General features: G+C 47.8%; 1 protein-coding gene across 2 annotated transcripts in view; it reads right to left on the bottom strand.

Annotated features, from left to right (window-relative positions):
* The window catches only part of LOC120997261 (cytochrome P450 2C5-like), a 99,611-nt gene that overhangs the window by 61,993 nt on the left and 18,818 nt on the right, over positions 1 to 18,800 (bottom strand). For both annotated transcript variants that reach the window (XM_040427276.1, XM_040427277.1), the window contains exon 2: positions 9,052 to 9,251. In XM_040427276.1, coding sequence (XP_040283210.1) covers positions 9,052 to 9,234 — 183 coding nt within the window. In that variant the 5' untranslated portion in view covers positions 9,235 to 9,251. The remainder of the gene's footprint in view (positions 1 to 9,051; positions 9,252 to 18,800) is intronic.

Genomic DNA, 18,800 nt, shown 5'->3' with positions numbered 1-18,800 from the left:
TGATTCTCTGTTACGGGACCTCTCTCCTCTGCCTGGGTGCCTGGGCCTAAATGTGTGACAGTGGCCTGTTCCAGTGGTGGGTGACGTGATGCCTGATTCTCTGCTATGACATGAAGACAGATTCTGTGCTGACATAATGCCTGATTCTCTGTTACGGGACCTCTCTCCTCTGTCTGGGTGCCTGGGCCTAAATGTGTGACAGTGTCCTGTTCCAGTGGTGGGTGACGTGAAGCCTGATTCTCTGCTATGACATGAAGACAGATTCTGCGCTGACATAAGGCCTGATTCTCTGTTACGGGACCTCTCTCCTCTGCCTGGGTGCCTGGGCCTAAATATGTGACAGTGGCCTGTTCCAGTGGTGGGTGACGTGAAGCCTGATTCTCTGCTATGACATGAAGACTGATTCTGCGCTGACATAAGGCCAGATTCTCTGTTGCAGGACCTCTCTCCTCTGCCTGGGTGCCTGGGCCTAAATATGTGACAGTGGCCTGTTCCAGTGGTGGGTGACGTGAAGCCTAATTCTCTGCTATGACATGAAGACTGATTCTGCACTGACATAAGGCCAGATTCTCTTTTACGGGACCTCTCTCCTCTGCCTGGGTGCCTGGGCCTAAATATGTGACTGTGGCCTGTTCCAGTGGTGGGTGACGTGAAGCCTGATTCTCTGCTATGACATGAAGACTGATTCTGTGCTGACATAAGGCCAGATTCTCTGTTACAGGACCTCTCTGCCTGGGTGCCTGGGCCTAAATATGTGACAGTGGCCTGTTCCAGTGGTGGGTTACGTGAAGCCTGATTCTCTGCTATGACATAAAGACTGATTCTGCGCTGACATAAGGCCTGATTCTCTGTTACGGGACCTCTCTCCTCTGCCTGGGTGCCTGGGCCTAAATATGTGACAGTGGCCTGTTCCAGTGGTGGGTGACGTGAAGCCTGATTCTCTGCTATGACATGAAGACAGATTCTGCGCTGACATAAGGCCTGATTCTCTGTTACGGGACCTCTCTCCTCTGCCTGGGTGCCTGGGCCTAAATATGTGACAGTGGCCTGTTCCAGTGGTGGGTGACGTGAAGCCTGATTCTCTGCTATGACATGAAGACAGATTCTGCGCTGACATAAGGCCTGATTCTCTGTTACGGGACCTCTCTCCTCTGCCTGGGTGCCTGGGCCTAAATGTGTGACAGTGGCCTGTTCCAGTGGTGGGTGACGTGATGCCTGATTCTCTGCTATGTCACGAAGACAGATTCTGTGCTGACATAAGGCCTGATTCTCTGTTACGGGACCTCTCTCCTCTGTCTGGGTGCCTGGGCCTAAATGTGTGACAGTGGCCTGTTCCAGTGGTGGGTGACGTGAAGCCTGATTCTCTGCTATGACATGAAGACTGATTCTGTGCTGACATAAGGCCAGATTCTCTGTTACGGGACCTCTCTCCTCTGCCTGGGTGCCTGGGTCTAAATGTGTGACAGTGGCCTGTTCCAGTGGTGGGTGACGTGAAGCCTGATTCTCTGCTATGACATGAAGACAGATTCTGTGCTGACATATGGCCTGATTCTCTGTTACGGGACCTCTCTCCTCTGCCTGGGTGCCTGGGCCTAAATGTGTGACAGTGGCCTGTTCCAGTGGTGGGTGACGTGATGCCTGATTCTCTGCTATGACATGAAGACAGATTCTGTGCTGACATAAGGCCTGATTCTCTGTTACGGGACCTCTCTCCTCTGTCTGGGTGCCTGGGCCTAAATGTGTGACAGTGGCCTGTTCCAGTGGTGGGTGACGTGAAGCCTGATTCTTTGCTATGACATGAAGACTGATTCTGCGATGACATAAGGCCATATTCTTTGTTACGGGACCTCTCTCCTCTGCCTGGGTGCCTGGGCCTAAATGTGTGACAGTGGCCTGTTCCAGTGGTGGGTGACGTGAAGCCTGATTCTCTGCTATGGCATGAAGACAGATTCTGTGCTGACATAAGGCCTGATTCTCTGTTACGGGACCTCTCTCCTCTGCCTGGGTGCCTGGGCCTAAATGTGCGACAGTGGCCTGTTCCAGTGGTGGGTGACGTGATGCCTGATTCTCTGCTATGACATGAAGACTGATTCTGTGCTGACATAAGGCCTGATTCTCTGTTACGGGACCTCTCTCCTCTGCCTGGGTGCCTGGGCCTAAATATGTGACAGTGGCCTGTTCCAGTGGTGGGTGACGTGAAGCCTGATTCTCTGCTATGACATGAAGACTGATTCTGCGCTGACATAAGGCCAGATTCTCTGTTACGGGACCTCTCTCCTCTGCCTGGGTGCCTGGGCCTAAATGTGTGACAGTGGCCTGTTCCAGTGGTGGGTGACGTGAAGCCTGATTCTCTGCTATGACATGAAGACTGATTCTGTGCTGACATAAGGCCAGATTCTCTGTTACGGGACCTCTCTGCCTGGGTGCCTGGGCCTAAATATGTGACAGTGGCCTGTTCCAGTGGTGGGTGACGTGAAGCCTGATTCTCTGCTATGACATGAAGACAGATTCTGCGCTGACATAAGGCCTGATTCTCTGTTACGGGACCTCTCTCCTCTGCCTGGGTGCCTGGGCCTAAATATGTGACAGTGGCCTGTTCCAGTGGTGGGTGACGTGATGCCTGATTCTCTGCTATGACATGAAGACAGATTCTGCGCTGACATAAGGCCTGATTCTCTGTTACGGGACCTCTCTCCTCTGCCTGGGTGCCTGGGCCTAAATGTGTGACAGTGGCCTGTTCCAGTGGTGGGTGACGTGAAGCCTGATTCTCTGCTATGACATGAAGACAGATTCTGTGCTGACATATGGCCTGATTCTCTGTTGCGGGACCTCTCTCCTCTGCCTGGGTGCCTGGGCCTAAATGTGTGACAGTGGCCTGTTCCAGTGGTGGGTGACGTAATGCCTGATTCTCTGCTATGACATGAAGACAGATTCTGTGCTGACATAAGGCCTGATTCTCTGTTACGGGACCTCTCTCCTCTGTCTGGGTGCCTGGGCCTAAATGTGTGACAGTGGCCTGTTCCAGTGGTGGGTGACGTGAAGCCTGATTCTCTGCTATGACATGAAGACTGATTCTGCGCTGACATAAGGCCAGATTCTCTGTTACGGGACCTCTCTCCTCTGCCTGGGTGCCTGGGCCTAAATATGTGACAGTGGCCTGTTCCAGTGGTGGGTGACGTGAAGCCTGATTCTCTGCTATGACATGAAGACTGATTCTGCGCTGACATAAGGCCAGATTCTCTGTTACGGGACCTCTCTCCTCTGCCTGGGTGCCTGGGCCTAAATGTGTGACAGTGGCCTGTTTCAGTGGTGGGTGACGTGAAGCCTGATTCTCTGCTATGACATGAAGACAGATTCTGTGCTGACATAAGGCCTGATTCTCTGTTACGGGACCTCTCTCCTCTGCCTGGGTGCCTGGGCCTAAATATGTGACAGTGGCCTGTTCCAGTGGTGGGTGACGTGATGCCTGATTCTCTGCTATGACATGAAGACAGATTCTGTGCTGACATAAGGCCTGAATTTCTGCTACGGGACCTCTCTCCTCTGCCTGGGTGCCTGGGCCTAAATATGTGACAGTGGCCTGTTCCAGTGGTGGGTGACGTGAAGCCTGATTCTCTGCTATGACATGAAGACTGATTCTGCGCTGACATAAGGCCAGATTCTCTGTTACGGGACCTCTCTCCTCTGCCTGGGTTCCTGGGCCTAAATATGTGACAGTGGCCTGTTCCAGTGGTGGGTGACGTGAAGCCTGATTCTCTGCTATGACATGAAGACTGATTCTGCGCTGACATAAGGCCAGATTCTCTGTTACGGGACATCTCTCCTCTGCCTGGGTGCCTGGGCCTAAATATGTGACAGTGGCCTGTTCCAGTGGTGGGTGACATGAAGCCTGATTCTCTGCTATGACATGAAGATTGATTCTGTGCTGACATAAGGCCAGATTCTCTGTTACGGGACCTTTCTCCTCTGCCTGGGTGCCTGGGCCTAAATATGTGACAGTGGCCTGTTCCAGTGGTGGGTGACGTGAAGCCTGATTCTCTGCTATGACATGAAGACAGATTCTGCGCTGACATAAGGCCTGATTCTCTGTTACGGGACCTCTCTCCTCTGCCTGGGTGCCTGGGCCTAAATATGTGACAGTGGCCTGTTCCAGTGGTGGGTGACGTGAAGCCTGATTCTCTGCTATGACATGGAGACAGATTCTGCGCAGACATAAGGCCTGATTCTCTGTTACGGGACCTCTCTCCTCTGCCTGGGTGCCTGGGCCTAAATGTGTGACAGTGGCCTGTTCCAGTGGTGGGTGACGTGATGCCTGATTCTCTGCTGTGACATGAAGACAGATTCTGTGCTGACATAAGGCCTGATTCTCTGTTACGGGACCTCTCTCCTCTGTCTGGGTGCCTGGGCCTAAATGTGTGACAGTGGCCTGTTCCAGTGGTGGGTGACGTGATGCCTGATTCTCTGCTATGACATGAAGACAGATTCTGGGCTGACATAAGGCCTGATTCTCTGTTACGGGACCTCTCTCCTCTGCCTGGGTGCCTGGGCCTAAATGTGTGACAGTGGCCTGTTCCAGTGGTGGGTGACGTGAAGCCTGATTCTCTGCTATGACATGAAGACAGATTCTGTGCTGACATAAGGCCTGATTCTCTGTTACGGGACCTCTCTCCTCTGTCTGGGTGCCTGGGCCTAAATGTGTGACAGTGGCCTGTTCCAGTGTTGGGTGACGTGAAGCCTGATTCTCTGCTATGACATGAAGACTGATTCTGCGCTGACATGAAGCCAGATTCTCTGCTATGGCATGAAGAGACTGATTCTCTGCTGACATGAAGCCAGATTCTCTGCTATGGGACCTCTGTCCAATTGATATTGGTTAATTTTTATTTTTTTTTTTTTTATTTTAATTCATTTCCCTATCCACATTTGTTTGCAGGGGATTTACCTACATGTTGCTGCCTTTTGCAGTCCTCTTTCCTGGGCTGTTTTACAGCCTTTTTAGTGCCCAAAAGTTCGGGTCCCCATTGACTTCAATGGGGTTCGGGTTCGGGACGAAGTTCGGGTCGGGTTCGGATCCCGAACCCTAACATTTCCGGGAAGTTCGGCCGAATTTTTCGAACCCGAACATCCAGGTGTTTGCTCAACTCTAATGGTGATCCAAAAATATTGTTCTTGACATACTCCTTGAATGTCAGGACTTCTTCGCACAAGTGGTTGTAGATATCTGTCTAACCCCTCACAGAGTCTCTCATTGATCCTATGGACGAAAATTTGGGTCTTCATGCTGAGAATTTTTTTTTGTAATTTCAGCAAAGTATTGCATATTGGACATATAGAGGATTCAATGTTGAGATGCTAAAGTTGTTGTTCTGTAAGGCCTCATGCACACGACCGTTTTTCGGGTCCGCATCCGAGCCGCAGTTTTTGCAGCTCGGGTGTGGACCCATTCACTTCAATGGGACTGCAAAAGATGCGGACATCACTCCATGTGCTGTCCGCATCCGTTGCTCCGTTCCGAGGCCCCGCCAAAAAAATATAGCATGTCCTATTCTTGTCCATTTTGTGGACAAGAATAGGCATTTCTACAATGGGCGGATCCACGGTTTGCGGACTGCAAAAAACGGAACAGTCGTGTGCATGAGGCCCAAGTATGCCAATTGTCATTCCCTCCTGTAGCAGCGCCACAAGTTGGTTCCTGAACATTACATTTTCATCTCATCTGCATTACACCTAATTATCTGCCAATAGTTTTAGAATTTCCTGCACCTACAGGCTTTTATCTGTGACCACAATTGAACCGCCTTTATCTGCAGCTCAAATTACTACATGAGGATTATTACGGTATGTAATCCCTTAACTACTTCCAGACCGGGCCATTTACCCCCTTCCTGACCAGGCCTAATTTTGCAAATCTGACATGTGTCACTTTATGTGGTAATAGCTTTGGAACGCTTTTACTTATCCAAGCCATTCAGAGACTGTTTTCTCGTGACACATTGTACTTCATGATTGTCATAAATTTGAGTCAATATATTTCACCTTTATTTATGAAAAAATCCCAAATTTTCAGAATTTCAATTTCTCTGCTTTTAAAACAGATAGTGATACCATACAATATTTATTACTTAACATTCCCCATATGTCTACTTTATGTTGGCATCATTTTGTAAATGTCATTTAATTTTTTTCGGACGTTAGAAGGCTTATTAGAATTTTAGAAGCAATTTTCATCTCTTCTGTCTTCTTCTTTGCTGTGTGCAGGAAAAGGACCTGTGGTGACATCACTGCGGTCATCACATGATCCATCACCATGGCAAAAGATCATGTGACGGACCATGTGACGACCGGAGTGACGTCACCACAGGTCCTTTTGCTGCACACAGCAAAGAAGAAGACAGAAGAGAAGCCGGGCAAGTGGATTAAGGTGAGTTAAAAAAAAAATTTAACCCCTCCAGCGCTATTGTACTGTGTATTCTGTATTCAGAATGCTATTATTTTCCCTTATAACCATGTTATAAGGGAAAATAATACAATCTACAGAATACCTAACCCAAGCCCGAACTTCTGTGAAGAAGTTCGGGTTTGGGTACCAATCATGCCGATTTTTCTCACGCGCGTGCAAAACGCATTACAATGTTTTGCACTCGCGCCTCATGTTTCCGCAACGCACCCGCACCTTTTCCCGCAATGCCCGTGTGAAACCAGCCTAACAGAACAACCTCCTGTTTTGGTGGTCAGCATTCCTACTCCACTTGGTTTAAACAGGTTTTTTCAGGATTTTTATACTGGTGAACTGTCCTCCGAATAGTTCATCAGTATCTGATCGGTGGCGGTCCGACAACCAGGAACCCCACTGATCAGCTGTTTGAGGAGGCTGCAGCGCTCCTATGAGCGCCCTAGCCTTCTTGCTGCTTTTTCTAGGCCAGTAACGACACGTTCATCGTTCATGTGGCCTAGGTGAATAGGACTGAGTGCAATACAAGGCACAGCTGTAATATAATGTACGGCGCTGGGCTTGGTGAGCTGTGTGAAGGCGGTGAAGTCCCGGGTTTTGGACCGCCACTGATCAGACACTGATGGCTAGTATTGATCGAATTGAAGCATCAGGAGTGGATTCGATCCGAAGTTTAGGAAAAAAAATCTCTTCATCACAATGCCGAATTTCCTTGTGCTTTGTGGTAATGAATTGGATTTTTTCTAAAATGGCTGCTGCAAGTGGTACAAAGTGAAAGTAAGAAGCCCAGGAACGCGATATGACTCATAATGCCGTGCAGCTAGCCAATCAGCCGAGAGCCATCCCCTGTGATGTCACAGCCCTATAAAAGCCTCATGCCGCACAGTCTCCGCCATTTCACCTGTGAGCTGAGCATAGGGAGAGACGTGAAAAGCGCTTATGCACTAGGGACAGTGTTGCAGAGAGCTTTTAATTTTGCAGGGGGGCCAGATCATAATGATAACCATCCTCATCTTTTGCTGGCTTCACTTCTTCCAAATCATCCTTTGCAGTTTCTATGTTGGGGTTGGAGAAGTGGGTTTGCAACTGGGAGAGGGAGGCTTTCTTCTTCTCTCACTCTAGGGATGCGCCATGACAGTTTTTGACTCCTCTTTGATTATTTCGTTGGATCCAACTGCCGGTCACCTGCTGCACCACGAGGTACTCTTGATATGTAGTTTCAGGATGCAAGGGTTAAAGGTAAGTCTAACTTTATTAGGTAAATGTGTATAGTGGTCAACTACTGGTTCCATGTTGTCCCTTTATGTAATTATCATACAAAAGGGGTATTTTCAGGAGATTGCAGGCCATAAGACCAATAATTGCCATATTGTGTCCCACATCTAACCAGCCAAACCCCATGCCTGCAACAACCCCTGTTTGGTTAACATATTATACAGCAGCTAATAGTTTTCAGGCTCCTGTCCCTTATGGCAATAATCCAACAGCCTTGTTTGATCTATCCACCATGTTTGACCCATCTGGTATTAACAGTAGCAGTGAAATATCAGCCGGTTCATAGTATATATTTGTATAGTTTAATATAGTTGTATATTTTTTTTAAAGGGATTCATGTCTATAGTGTTACAAAAATATTTCTGTTCTTTCAGTAGTTTTCCATTTGACTGAACAGAGCCATTTACAATTTTAATGTGTACATTTTTATATTTTTTCCCAGTCCATTTTTGAGCTTATAATAGGGGACCCATGTTTTGTTTTGCATTTTTGTTTTTTCCTCCCATTGTTCCAATAGCCATAACTTTTTACATTTTCCATTCATAAAGCCATATGAGGCTTATTTTTTTGGGGGGGATAAGCTGTTTAGCACTCAACTAATTTTGGAACTCTATAGCGGTGTATGCAGGGTGGCCACACTTGTTTGGTGGGCTCTCTCATCAGTTCGTGGGACCTCATTCTGGAGAAAGGAGCAGGTCACAGAGGTTGGGCCCACACCTATCTAACACTGATGGAATATCCTAGTGATATGTCCCAGATGGGGATACCCCTTCAAATAAATGCTGCCAGAATCCATACAAAATTATTGCTGAACCTTCAACAAAAATAATTACACCAAGTACAGTCTCTTTAAAGGGAACCTGTCACCATGAAAATGCTGTATAATCTACCAGCATCATGTTATTCAGCAGAAGGAGCTGAGCAGATTGATATATTGCATTGTGCAAAAAGATTCAGTATAACTGGTTACTTATTGATTGAAATCCCCCCTCATTGTGGGCTTTGGTGTCCAGTGGGCAGAGTGAGCATATATGTAGAGCTCAGTCACAGATTAGGACCGCATACTTGACTTCTAACCCAGAATAAAGAGGGATTTAAATAAATAAAATACTAGTTATATTCAATCTTTTCCCACAAAACTATATATCCATCTGCTTAGCTCCTCGTTATATAACAGGCTGACTGCAGATCAGGTACCATGGTCAACATAACAGGTTCGTTTTAAATACTGACTTTCTATACTGTATGCAGTTTATCATATTCTCATGGCTTCCAGGAGACAGAACCAGAACCAGGATGGAATAATCATATAGTCTGAATTTTACCTGATGAAGTGTCAGATACGGTTTCTTCAGGTCTAGAATGTGCAGGTTTCCAATGATTGGTAATGGTCTGGGCCCAGGGGGCAGATTATAATGAGCGTTTCTTTTCCGTCCATAGAAAAATAGGGCAAGAAAAAGGCATAAAAGGATGGACAGAACCAGTGTGATGGGATCAGAGATGTTCATGATGCCGGGAAAGGTTTCTATGGAAAGACAAATAGAATCATGACCTGGTGTGTAACAGACAGCATTAGATTCATGTTTCAGGGTTGTGTTTGTCATTAGGTATAATCCACAATGTAAGCATGTGTTAATCGGACCTGAAATTTATTTCAAAATTTCACTCATCTCTACTCAAGGGTGGACTGGGAAGTTAAAGTGTCCCTTGAAAAAAAAAACATAAAAGTAGCCCTATGTTGTAGGCAGGTCAACGTTGACAGATGGCGGGGCAACACAAGTACATGGGGCTAACACAAGTAGACAGGGACAACAGAAGCAGGTGGGGTCAGCAACACCATAGTGCAGCACAAAATACCACCCCAGAAGCTGCCCTCTTTTATCATCAGCGCCAGCTGCCACATCCAGAGGATGATGATACAATTGAATTCAGAAGGAAAGCATACAAACCTTAACCAACACTGAGAGCCTCACATCATTACGTACCTGGTCAATGGCCATGAGGAGGCTTCAGGGAATCCCTTGGTCATTGGCCCCCTGGAACATTTCCCTTTAGAGTCTATGGCCAGTTCTCCTGTCTCTACTATTGATCTATCTATCTATCTATCTATCTATCTATCTATCTATCTATCTATCTATCTATCTATCTATCTATCTATCTATCACAAATCAGATAGAGCAGCAGCACAGTCAGACTGTGTGAATAAGGTGTAACTCCTCAGGGAAGGCAGGCTTCTCCTCCACTGTAAATACATCCAAAGAACAAGGCAGCACTCCAAATTCTCGTGAGGGGGTGAGAATTTGGAGTGCTGCCTTGTTCTTTGGACATATCTATCTATTTGTGGTCGGGGCTATGTGTGAAAGAACCTACCCCCTAATGTACGCCCCAACAGAACTAGCGGCTTGAGTTGTGCCATAACCGCTTCCGTCGAGAGTACACCTGAAAGAGGGCATACCCTGTAGGAGAGTGAAAGGAAAAGGGCGGGCTGGGAGGGGAACACTGCTGCCGTCTGTCCCCTCTGGAGAAAGGTGCGTGCCAGATATAGGGCAGGGCGCCCCTCCCACAAATACAGGCCAATTAATCGGCCTTAATACTTGTGGTCGGGGCTATGTGTGAAAGAACCTACCCCCTAATGTACGCCCCAACAGAACTAGCGGCTTGAGTTGTGCCATAACCGCTTCCGTCGAGAGTACACCTGAAAGAGGCCAAAAACCCAGCATGAAAATACAAAGCGTGTTCATTGACGTATTACAACACCAAATTCTGAAAGGCACAAGAAATCTCGCTAACGGGGTTCGGAACATAACGGCGAGCGCCACAGACGAGCGCCACCGGCCCAACTTACGGATAATGTGTGCTGGCACCTGATTCCTGAAGCGGCCGAGGCTGCTCCAATCCTGAACGAATGCCCTGACACCGTGAGGGGGTCAAAACCTAGATTGACCGCCAGTATACGCGCATGCGCTATGAATTGGGAGGTGGACAACGCTGCTGTCCCGAAGGGTAACAGTGGGGTGTTAGTGCCGCGACCGGCCAGTGCCCCTGACAATTCCTGCAGGACGTGGACCGGACCCCATTTGTGAGACGTGGGGGAAGAATTTGACCTGGGTAGGGGGACCTGACTGGGAGGTCTTGGTCATTTAGACCACAGTACGGCCTGTCCAATGGTTACCCCAAACATGTGCTGCTGCCACCACGGGATACAGGTCCCTAGCCTCCGTTGACTGGAAATTCCCGTGGCCTCGCAAATCTCCTCCGGCCACGCCCCATTCAGCCAATGGGGGCCAAAAATAGCAGCGAAACCAGTGCTGACCCCGCTGTTGGAGAATATGACGGGGGAGCTGTGCGAGACCGCCGGGACAAACATGGACACGCCATTCCAATGACTCAAGAAGTGGTCCCACATGCTCAAATCCGCTTGCGCTTGACTGACCAGGAACACTGGACTATCCTGACAGGGGGCTGCTGAGAGGAGTGGTAACAATCTGGCTACGAAAACCTACCCTGAGAAATGACGCGCATCGCAAAATTTACATGCCTAACAACGACTGCAGTTCCACCTTGGTGGTGACCCTACCAGTGACGAAACTGTGAATGACTGCGCGGACCCTAACCAACTTGTCTTCCGGCAACCTAGCTGACATGCTCTCTGTGACTGTAAAACAAGCAAAAAGACGGACCGTCACTACCACTGTTTAGCAACAATTTGACTACCACCCGTGCCTTGACACCACCACCGCCACTGCAGAAACCATCATGCAAAGGTAACTGACCCTGGTGACCACCTGACAGCTGAGGTACGGAGAAAGAGGAGACGTGTGACAGTGGAAAATAAATTGGAGACAAAGAAGGAGGACCTTACCGGAAACAGGACACGATGCTGATATGAGAACACAAGGAACCAACCGTGGAAATAGACCTGTCCGCACGAATTAAGCAGAATAGGTATTTTCTTTTTTTTTTTTTTTTTTAAACAACGCTTGCGTCTGCGTTCAAGTGACCCGAAGCTGGGTGACGAGACACGATTGTCAGATTGCCGGGGTTCTCACGGAGTTGGCTGAACGGCTGACGTGCATATGCAAAAATAAAACACAGCTATCTATGTAGCAAGCAAATTGCGACAAGTGTATGAAGACAGGCAAATGAGAAACCTGCCCATCTGAAACAGAACAATGAAATAAAATGCCATACAATGTGAAGGGTCTGGCGTGCCCCTGCTGGCCTACGTCTAGGGGCGCCTGTTACTGGGGGTACTACCCCCAACAACTCATCACCATCACGCTGTATGGCATTAACCCCCTACCTAACTGACAGCACGGCGGCCCGTGCCAGACTTTGCCCCCCATATAACAGTCATGGTGATTATACAAAATTCGTCTTGACAGAAAAGTTAAAAACAGCTAGGCTGTGATTAATCAGGCAGATTGAAACTCCGCCCTCAAAGACTAGCCTTCTCATTGACATTCCCCCCCCTCCCCCCGTCCTTACTCCCTTACAAGCCTCCCCCAATGCAGAAAGATAGAGCCTAATGTGAGTAGCCCCAGCAAATATACGAACGGAGTCCCGCTGACTCCTGCTACCTGCGTGCAAGTCACGTGGGAGCGGGGCGTGCTGCCAGACTGCCGTTCCGGTGTGGGGATGTCCCTCTCATACCTTAGAGGGACCGACCTCACCGACCGGACTAAGGAGCCGATACTGCGCTGAGGCAGCAGCTACTTACGCGCCGCACGAGGAGGAGGAAGCGCCGACCGGAAGTGACGCCCTGTCGCCTAGGAGATGCTGAAGCCACCGGCTGTAACAGGAACACTGCTGCCGTCTGTCCCCTCTGGAGAAAGGTGCGTGCCAGATATAGGGCAGGGCGCCCCTCCCACAAATACAGGCCAATTAATCGGCCTTAATACCTATCTATCTATCTATCTATCTATCTCAAATCAAATAAAATCAAATAAAATCAAATAAGCTTTATTGGCAGGACTAAACACATTTTAGCATTGCCAAAGCAAGTGGGAAATAATTGGGTAGGGTTGGGGGATGGGGACATATACAGGGTGGGGGTATAGGAGTCCATGGTATATCAGGCTCCTCTCAGTCTATGGCAGGCAGTAATATATTGTGCTGCTGTGGCCGCTGTGTTCTCCTCCTCCCCCAGCAGTATGGAGAGTCTTTCTTCCTCCTCCATGGATCTGAAGTCTGGGCAGAGATCAGACAGTCTCCTGAAGTAAATCTCCCTCACTGCTGAGTATTTGGGGCACCGCAGCAGGAAATGAGCCTCATCCTCCACGGCCTCCTGGTCGCACTGCTGGCACAGTCTGCTCTCCCTGGGCATGTACCTCTGTCAGTGACGCCCGGATTCAATGAGCAGGCTGTGGGCGCTCAGTCTGTACCGGCTCAGGATCTGTCGGTCTTTTGGATTAGGGAGTTTCTCCAGATATGGGGCCAGTTTGTACTCCCTCTGCAGGCTCTGGTATACTGTCAGCTTCTGGGATGTTCTTATGTCGTTCCTCCAGACGCTAATATACTCCTCTTTGTACTTGTGTATCGTCCTCTCTATGTTGCCCTTTGTCAGGCTATGTTGGTTGGTGGCTTGGGCAGGCTGGGATTGGGTGACTTGTTGCAGGGTGCTTTGTTTTTCTGGGGCTTCTTGGTGTAGCAAGGCTTTATGATGGTAGGAGCTGGGACTGCTGCTATGAAGATGGGCGCCCTCTTTTGTACAGCAAAGTAGAGTGGGAATCTGCCCAGTTCTGCTCGACAGGCGCTGTTCGAGGTGCTCCTGTGGACCTGGAGAAAGTGTTTGCAGAGTTCTAGGTGGAATAGTTCTGTTGGCCCAGAGTCCCACTTTGCCCAGTCTGGGTACCGTATTTTTCGCCCTATAAGACGCACCTAGGTTTTTGGGGAGGAAAATAAGAAAAAAAAATTTTTTAACCAAAAGGTGTGCTTTTGGTGGGTTTGGAACTAATGGTGGTCTGTGGATGACAGACACTGTTATGGGGGGGATCTGTGGATGACGGACACTGTTATGGGGGGATCTGTGGATGACGGACACTGTTATGGGGGGATCTGTGGATGACGGACACTGTTATGGGGGGATCTGTGGATGACGGACACTTATGGGGGGATCTGTGGATGACGGACACTTATGGGGGGGATCTGTGGATGACGGACACTTATGGGGGGATCTGTGGATGACGGACACTTATGGGGGGATCTGTGGATGACGGACACTTATGGGGGGATCTGTGGATGACGGACACTGTTACAGGGGGGGATCTGTGGCTGGCACTGTTACGGGGGGGGATCTGTGGATGGCACAGTTAAGGGGTGGGGGTCTGTGGATGGCACTGTTATGGGCTGGGGGGGGCACTGTGGATGGCACTGTTATGGGGTGGGGGATCTGTGGATGGCACTGTTATATATGTGCCATCCACAGACCCCCCCACCCCATAACAGTGCCATCCACAGTGCCCCCCCAGCCCATAACAGTGCCATCCACAGACCCCCACCCCTTAACTGTGCCATCTACAGATTCCGTGTGCCCCGAGCCCCCCCCCTCGCCATTTTTGCGGAGGAAAAAGTGCGTCTTATGGGGCGAAAAATACGGTATATGTCTGGGCCCCAGACTTCGCTGCCATACAGGAGGATTGTGGCGAAGATGGTGTCAAGGATTTTAAGCCAGACGGTCACTGGTGCTTTAAGGTGAAACAGACGCCTTCTGATGGCATAGAAGGTTTTGCTCGCCTTGTCTTTCAGTGTTTCCATGGCTTTCTTAAAACTCCCTGATTGGCTGATTTCTAGGCCCAGGTAGGTGTAGCTGTCGGTTTCTGAAATTGGACAGTTGTTTAGCAGGAAGGGAGGACGCCCGGCTGCTTTTCGGTTTCTTTTCTGGAACACCATGATGTTGGTTTTCTTTGGATTAATGGCCAGTGCCCACGTGTTACTGAACTTCTCCAGGATTTTCAGGTTATCTTTGAGACCTTTCTCAGTTGGCAATAGTAGCAGAAGATCATCTGCATAAAGGAGAATTTTCACCTCGGTGTCATGGAGGGTGAGACTAGGTGCTGTGGAGGACTCCAGAGACGCAGCCAGCTCATTGATGTAGATGTTAAACAGAGTTGGACTGAGGCTGCAGCCCTATCTGACTCCTCGGCTCTGCCGGAAATAAGCCATTCTCCTCCCATTTACTTTCACACTGCATCTGTTCTCAGTGTAGGAACTTCTGATGACATCATATGTTTTTCCTCCTATTCCACTTTCAAGAAGTTTCAGGAATAGGCCCGGATGCCACACAGAGTCAAAGGCCTTCTTAAAGTCCACAAAGCAGGCATAGATCTTTCCATGCTTTGTATTGTGGACATGGCTCTTTATGAGGCTCTGCAGGGTGTAGATGTGGTCCGTGGTGCGGTGGTTTGGTATGAAGCCTGCTTGGCTTCTGCTGAGGATGTTGTGCTGGGTGAGGAAGCTGAGGATCCTCTTATTCAGGATACTGCTGAGGAGTTTTCCCAGGGGGAAGTAGTCGTCACTCAGCACAACATTGTAGAGTTTTACTAATGCGGCCTGGATACCTGGCGGGCTGTATTTCTATATATCTGTTTATTATGTATTATTTATGTACAGTACAGACCAAAAGTTTGGACACACCTTCTCATTCAAAGAGTTTTCTTTATTTTCATGACTATGAAGGCATCAAAACTATGAATTAACACATGTGGAATTATATACATAACAAACAAGTGTGAAAGAACTGAGAATATGTCATATTCTAGGTTCTTCAAAGTAGCCACCTTTTGCTTTGATTACTGCTTTGCACACTCTTGGCATTCTCCTGATGAGCTTCAAGAGGTAGTCACCTGAAATGGTCTTCCAACAGTCTTGAAGGAGTTCCCAGAGATGCTTAGCACTTGTTGGCCCTTTTGCCTTCACTCTGCAGTCCAGCTCACTTCAAACCATCTCGATTGGGTTCAGGTCCGGTGACTGTGGAGGCCAGGTCATCTGGCGCAGCACCCCATCACTCTCCTTCATGGTCAAATAGCCCTTACTTTCAAAGTTTTCCCAATTTTTCGGCTGACTGACTGACCTTCATTTCTTAAAGTAATGATGGCCACTCGTTTTTCTTTACTTAGCTGCTTTTTTCTTGCCATAATACAAATTCTAACAGTCTATTCAGTAGGACTATCAGCTGTGTATCCACCTGACTTCTCCTCAACGCAACTGATGGTCCCAACCCCATTTATAAGGCAAGAAATCCCACTTATTAAACCTGACAGGGCACACCTGTGAAGTGAAAACCATTTCAGGGGATTACCTCTTGAAGCTCATCAAGAGAATGCCAAGAGTGTGCAAAGCAGTAATCAAAGCAAAAGGTGGCTACTTTGAAGAACCTAGAATATGACATATTTTCAGTTGTTTCACACTTGTTTGTTATGTATATAATTCCACATGTGTTAATTCATAGTTTTGATGCCTTCAGTGTGAATCTACAATTTTCATAGTGATGAAAATAAAGAAAACTCTTTGAATGAGAAGGTGTGTCCAAACTTTTGGTCTGTACTGTATATATATAGATGTTTCCATCTGTGGTCAGGTAGTCTCTTTCCCTGCCTGTTCTGGCACTGAGGTCTCCCATGATAAGGACTTTGCCCAGGGTTTGATAGTGGGCGGCTTCCCTTTGCAGGATCTCAAAGCATTCTGGGTTGTAGTAAGGTGGTGGTATGTAGGCCACACAGAGGTAGATGTCGGACTGGGAGGTGAGGATGGAGCGGTCTATTCTGATCCAGATATGACTGTTTCCCCATTTCACTGGTCTGATCTGCTCATGGAGCTCCACTTTATACCACATTAGTATTCCTCCCGAACAGCGGTCAAGTTGGTGGTTTTCTTTTTCAGGGCTGGGACAGATTTCCCTGTATCCAGTGGGTGCCAGGGACTCCCTCTCTGCCTTAGTCCATTTCTAGAAGGATTTGAATATCAATGTTTCTCAAAATCTGGGTGAAGTCTGGATCATTTACTTTACATCTAAAGGCTGACGCGTTTAGACCTTGGATGTTCCAGCTGCTGATTATAAAGGATGTTATAGCGGGTCCTTATACCTTGTAATGAGCGGGTTTCATAGGATGAGCTGGGGGTCTGACTGGTTCTGTTATAATAGATAAGGCTTGTGTTGTCCAGTCACTTGAATGTTCTACATAAAGTTCTGAGCAGGTTTTTTTTATCTCGTCTAGGTCTCTGCTCTGTATTTCTCTGTGTGAGGCGGGTGGTTTCCTCCATGGTTTTTGCCTCTGGTGGCCCACGTTGGGGTACAGGGCCTTGTTTCCTGTCTGTGGTGTGGCGTTTGATACTTGAAGTCTTTGTGTTGTCGGTGGACTTTCCCTGTTGTCTCCAAATAGGCCTGTGTAGGGTCTAGACCGGGGGGTTCTGTTTAGTACAATGTCCTTCATTTGTTTGGCCAGGAGGCTGACTCCTTGCTTATTGAGGTATTTGCTGTCATATAGATAAAGGCGGTTGATGGCGGGGTGTTGTGCCAGGGTGACGTTTGGCACAGAGCTGATCTTAGCTGCTAGTTCAGTGTTAATGGTTTGGATGGTATCGTTGGGCACATCCTTTCCGGGAAGCAGGGATGACACTATTATTTTACTGGCCGGGAACTTCTGTTGTGCAGTTTTTGCCAGCTGGGTCAGCTGTTCTGCGATCTGCTGCTGATGGTCTTGAAGGTTGTTTGTACCCGTATGTATGATGATATTGTTTGGATTGGTGAAGTGTGGATCGTTGATAACTGCTGTGACTTGTTCGATTGTTGCACAATTCATTTTTTTAACCCTTTCTTTTGGGAAAAGCCACCTCATGTTCAGGTATTTCCCATTGAAGTCTATGATTAGTACTGTATCCGGACATTGGGGCTTACGGGCCGCTTGCTGTTTGGTGATGGTTTCCTGGGTTCTGTTTGGTCCTGTTACTGGGTCTTCATGTTGGTTTGTGCTTGGGGTTCTAATAATTGTTGGCTCTGTCTCCACGTGTAGCAATCCGCTATTGGTTGGTGTGGTTACATTAATTTCTGGTGTTGTTAATGTGTTATAGATCTTTGGTATAAAGTTCTGGATGCTGGTTGTCATTGTGTCTGTGCTCTTCCCTGACCCCCCTTCCTGATTCTGTATCTGCGTCTTTAGCTCTGTTATCTCTTGTTCTAGCTTTCTATTTTCTTGTTGTAGTGCATGCAGTTTACATTGCATTTCTCCCAGAGCTGCTGAAAATTCACATTTGATTTTTTTTAATTTCATTAAGTGCTTTGTCATTTGCAGTTTTGTCACTTCGGTTTCTTTGAAGTTCTTCCTTGAATTGAACGAAGTCTCTTTCTAATTGAGATAAACAGTCTCTGAGAATGCCGGGTGTTGGGTGGGAAGCATCCTGACCTAAAGCCTTTGGGGGTTGTCTCTGCTTTTTCCTCTGACTTGTATTTTTGGGCCAGGTTTTTGATATGAAGAAAGGTTCTTTCAAACTGTGTTAAGTTGTCCTCATTGCCTTGTATCATAATGGTGCCGGTGTTGTATAGATTTATGGTGAGTACAGTTTCTTCCTCATCCCCTGTTTCCTTTATCCTGATCTGTCGGCCCCTGTTGATGCCGCACTTTGATACGTTAATATAATATCTGCAGAAGACTGTGTGCCAGGCAGACGGCTTCTCAGTGAAGAACACTACGTCTGTTTTCCACATCTGTGGCTCCTTATAAGTGAAATCACTATCTATCTATCTATCTATCTATCTCATATCTGTCTATTAATCAACCAACCAATCAATAAAGGTTTATTGGCAGGTCTAAAATTATACATTAGTATTGCCAAAGTATGTGGGAAATAGGGGGTTGTGGAATGGGGACACAACCGGGGTCGGTGTATAGGAGTCCATGGCATATCACGCTCGTCTCAGGGCTCTTTCACACCTGCGTTCTTTTCTTCCGGCATAGAGTTCCGTCGTCGGGGCTCTATGCCGGAAGAATCCTGATCAGGATTATCTCAATGCATTCTGAATGGAGAGAAATCAGTTCAGGATGCATCAGGATGTCTTCAGTTCTGGACCGGAAAGTTT

This window comes from Bufo bufo, chromosome 4 (genome assembly GCF_905171765.1).
Source record: "Bufo bufo chromosome 4, aBufBuf1.1, whole genome shotgun sequence".
In the NCBI taxonomy this organism is placed as follows: Eukaryota; Metazoa; Chordata; class Amphibia; order Anura; family Bufonidae; genus Bufo; species Bufo bufo.
Note: the sequence above shows the minus strand (reverse complement) of the source record. Positions and strands in the feature narration are given on the sequence as shown.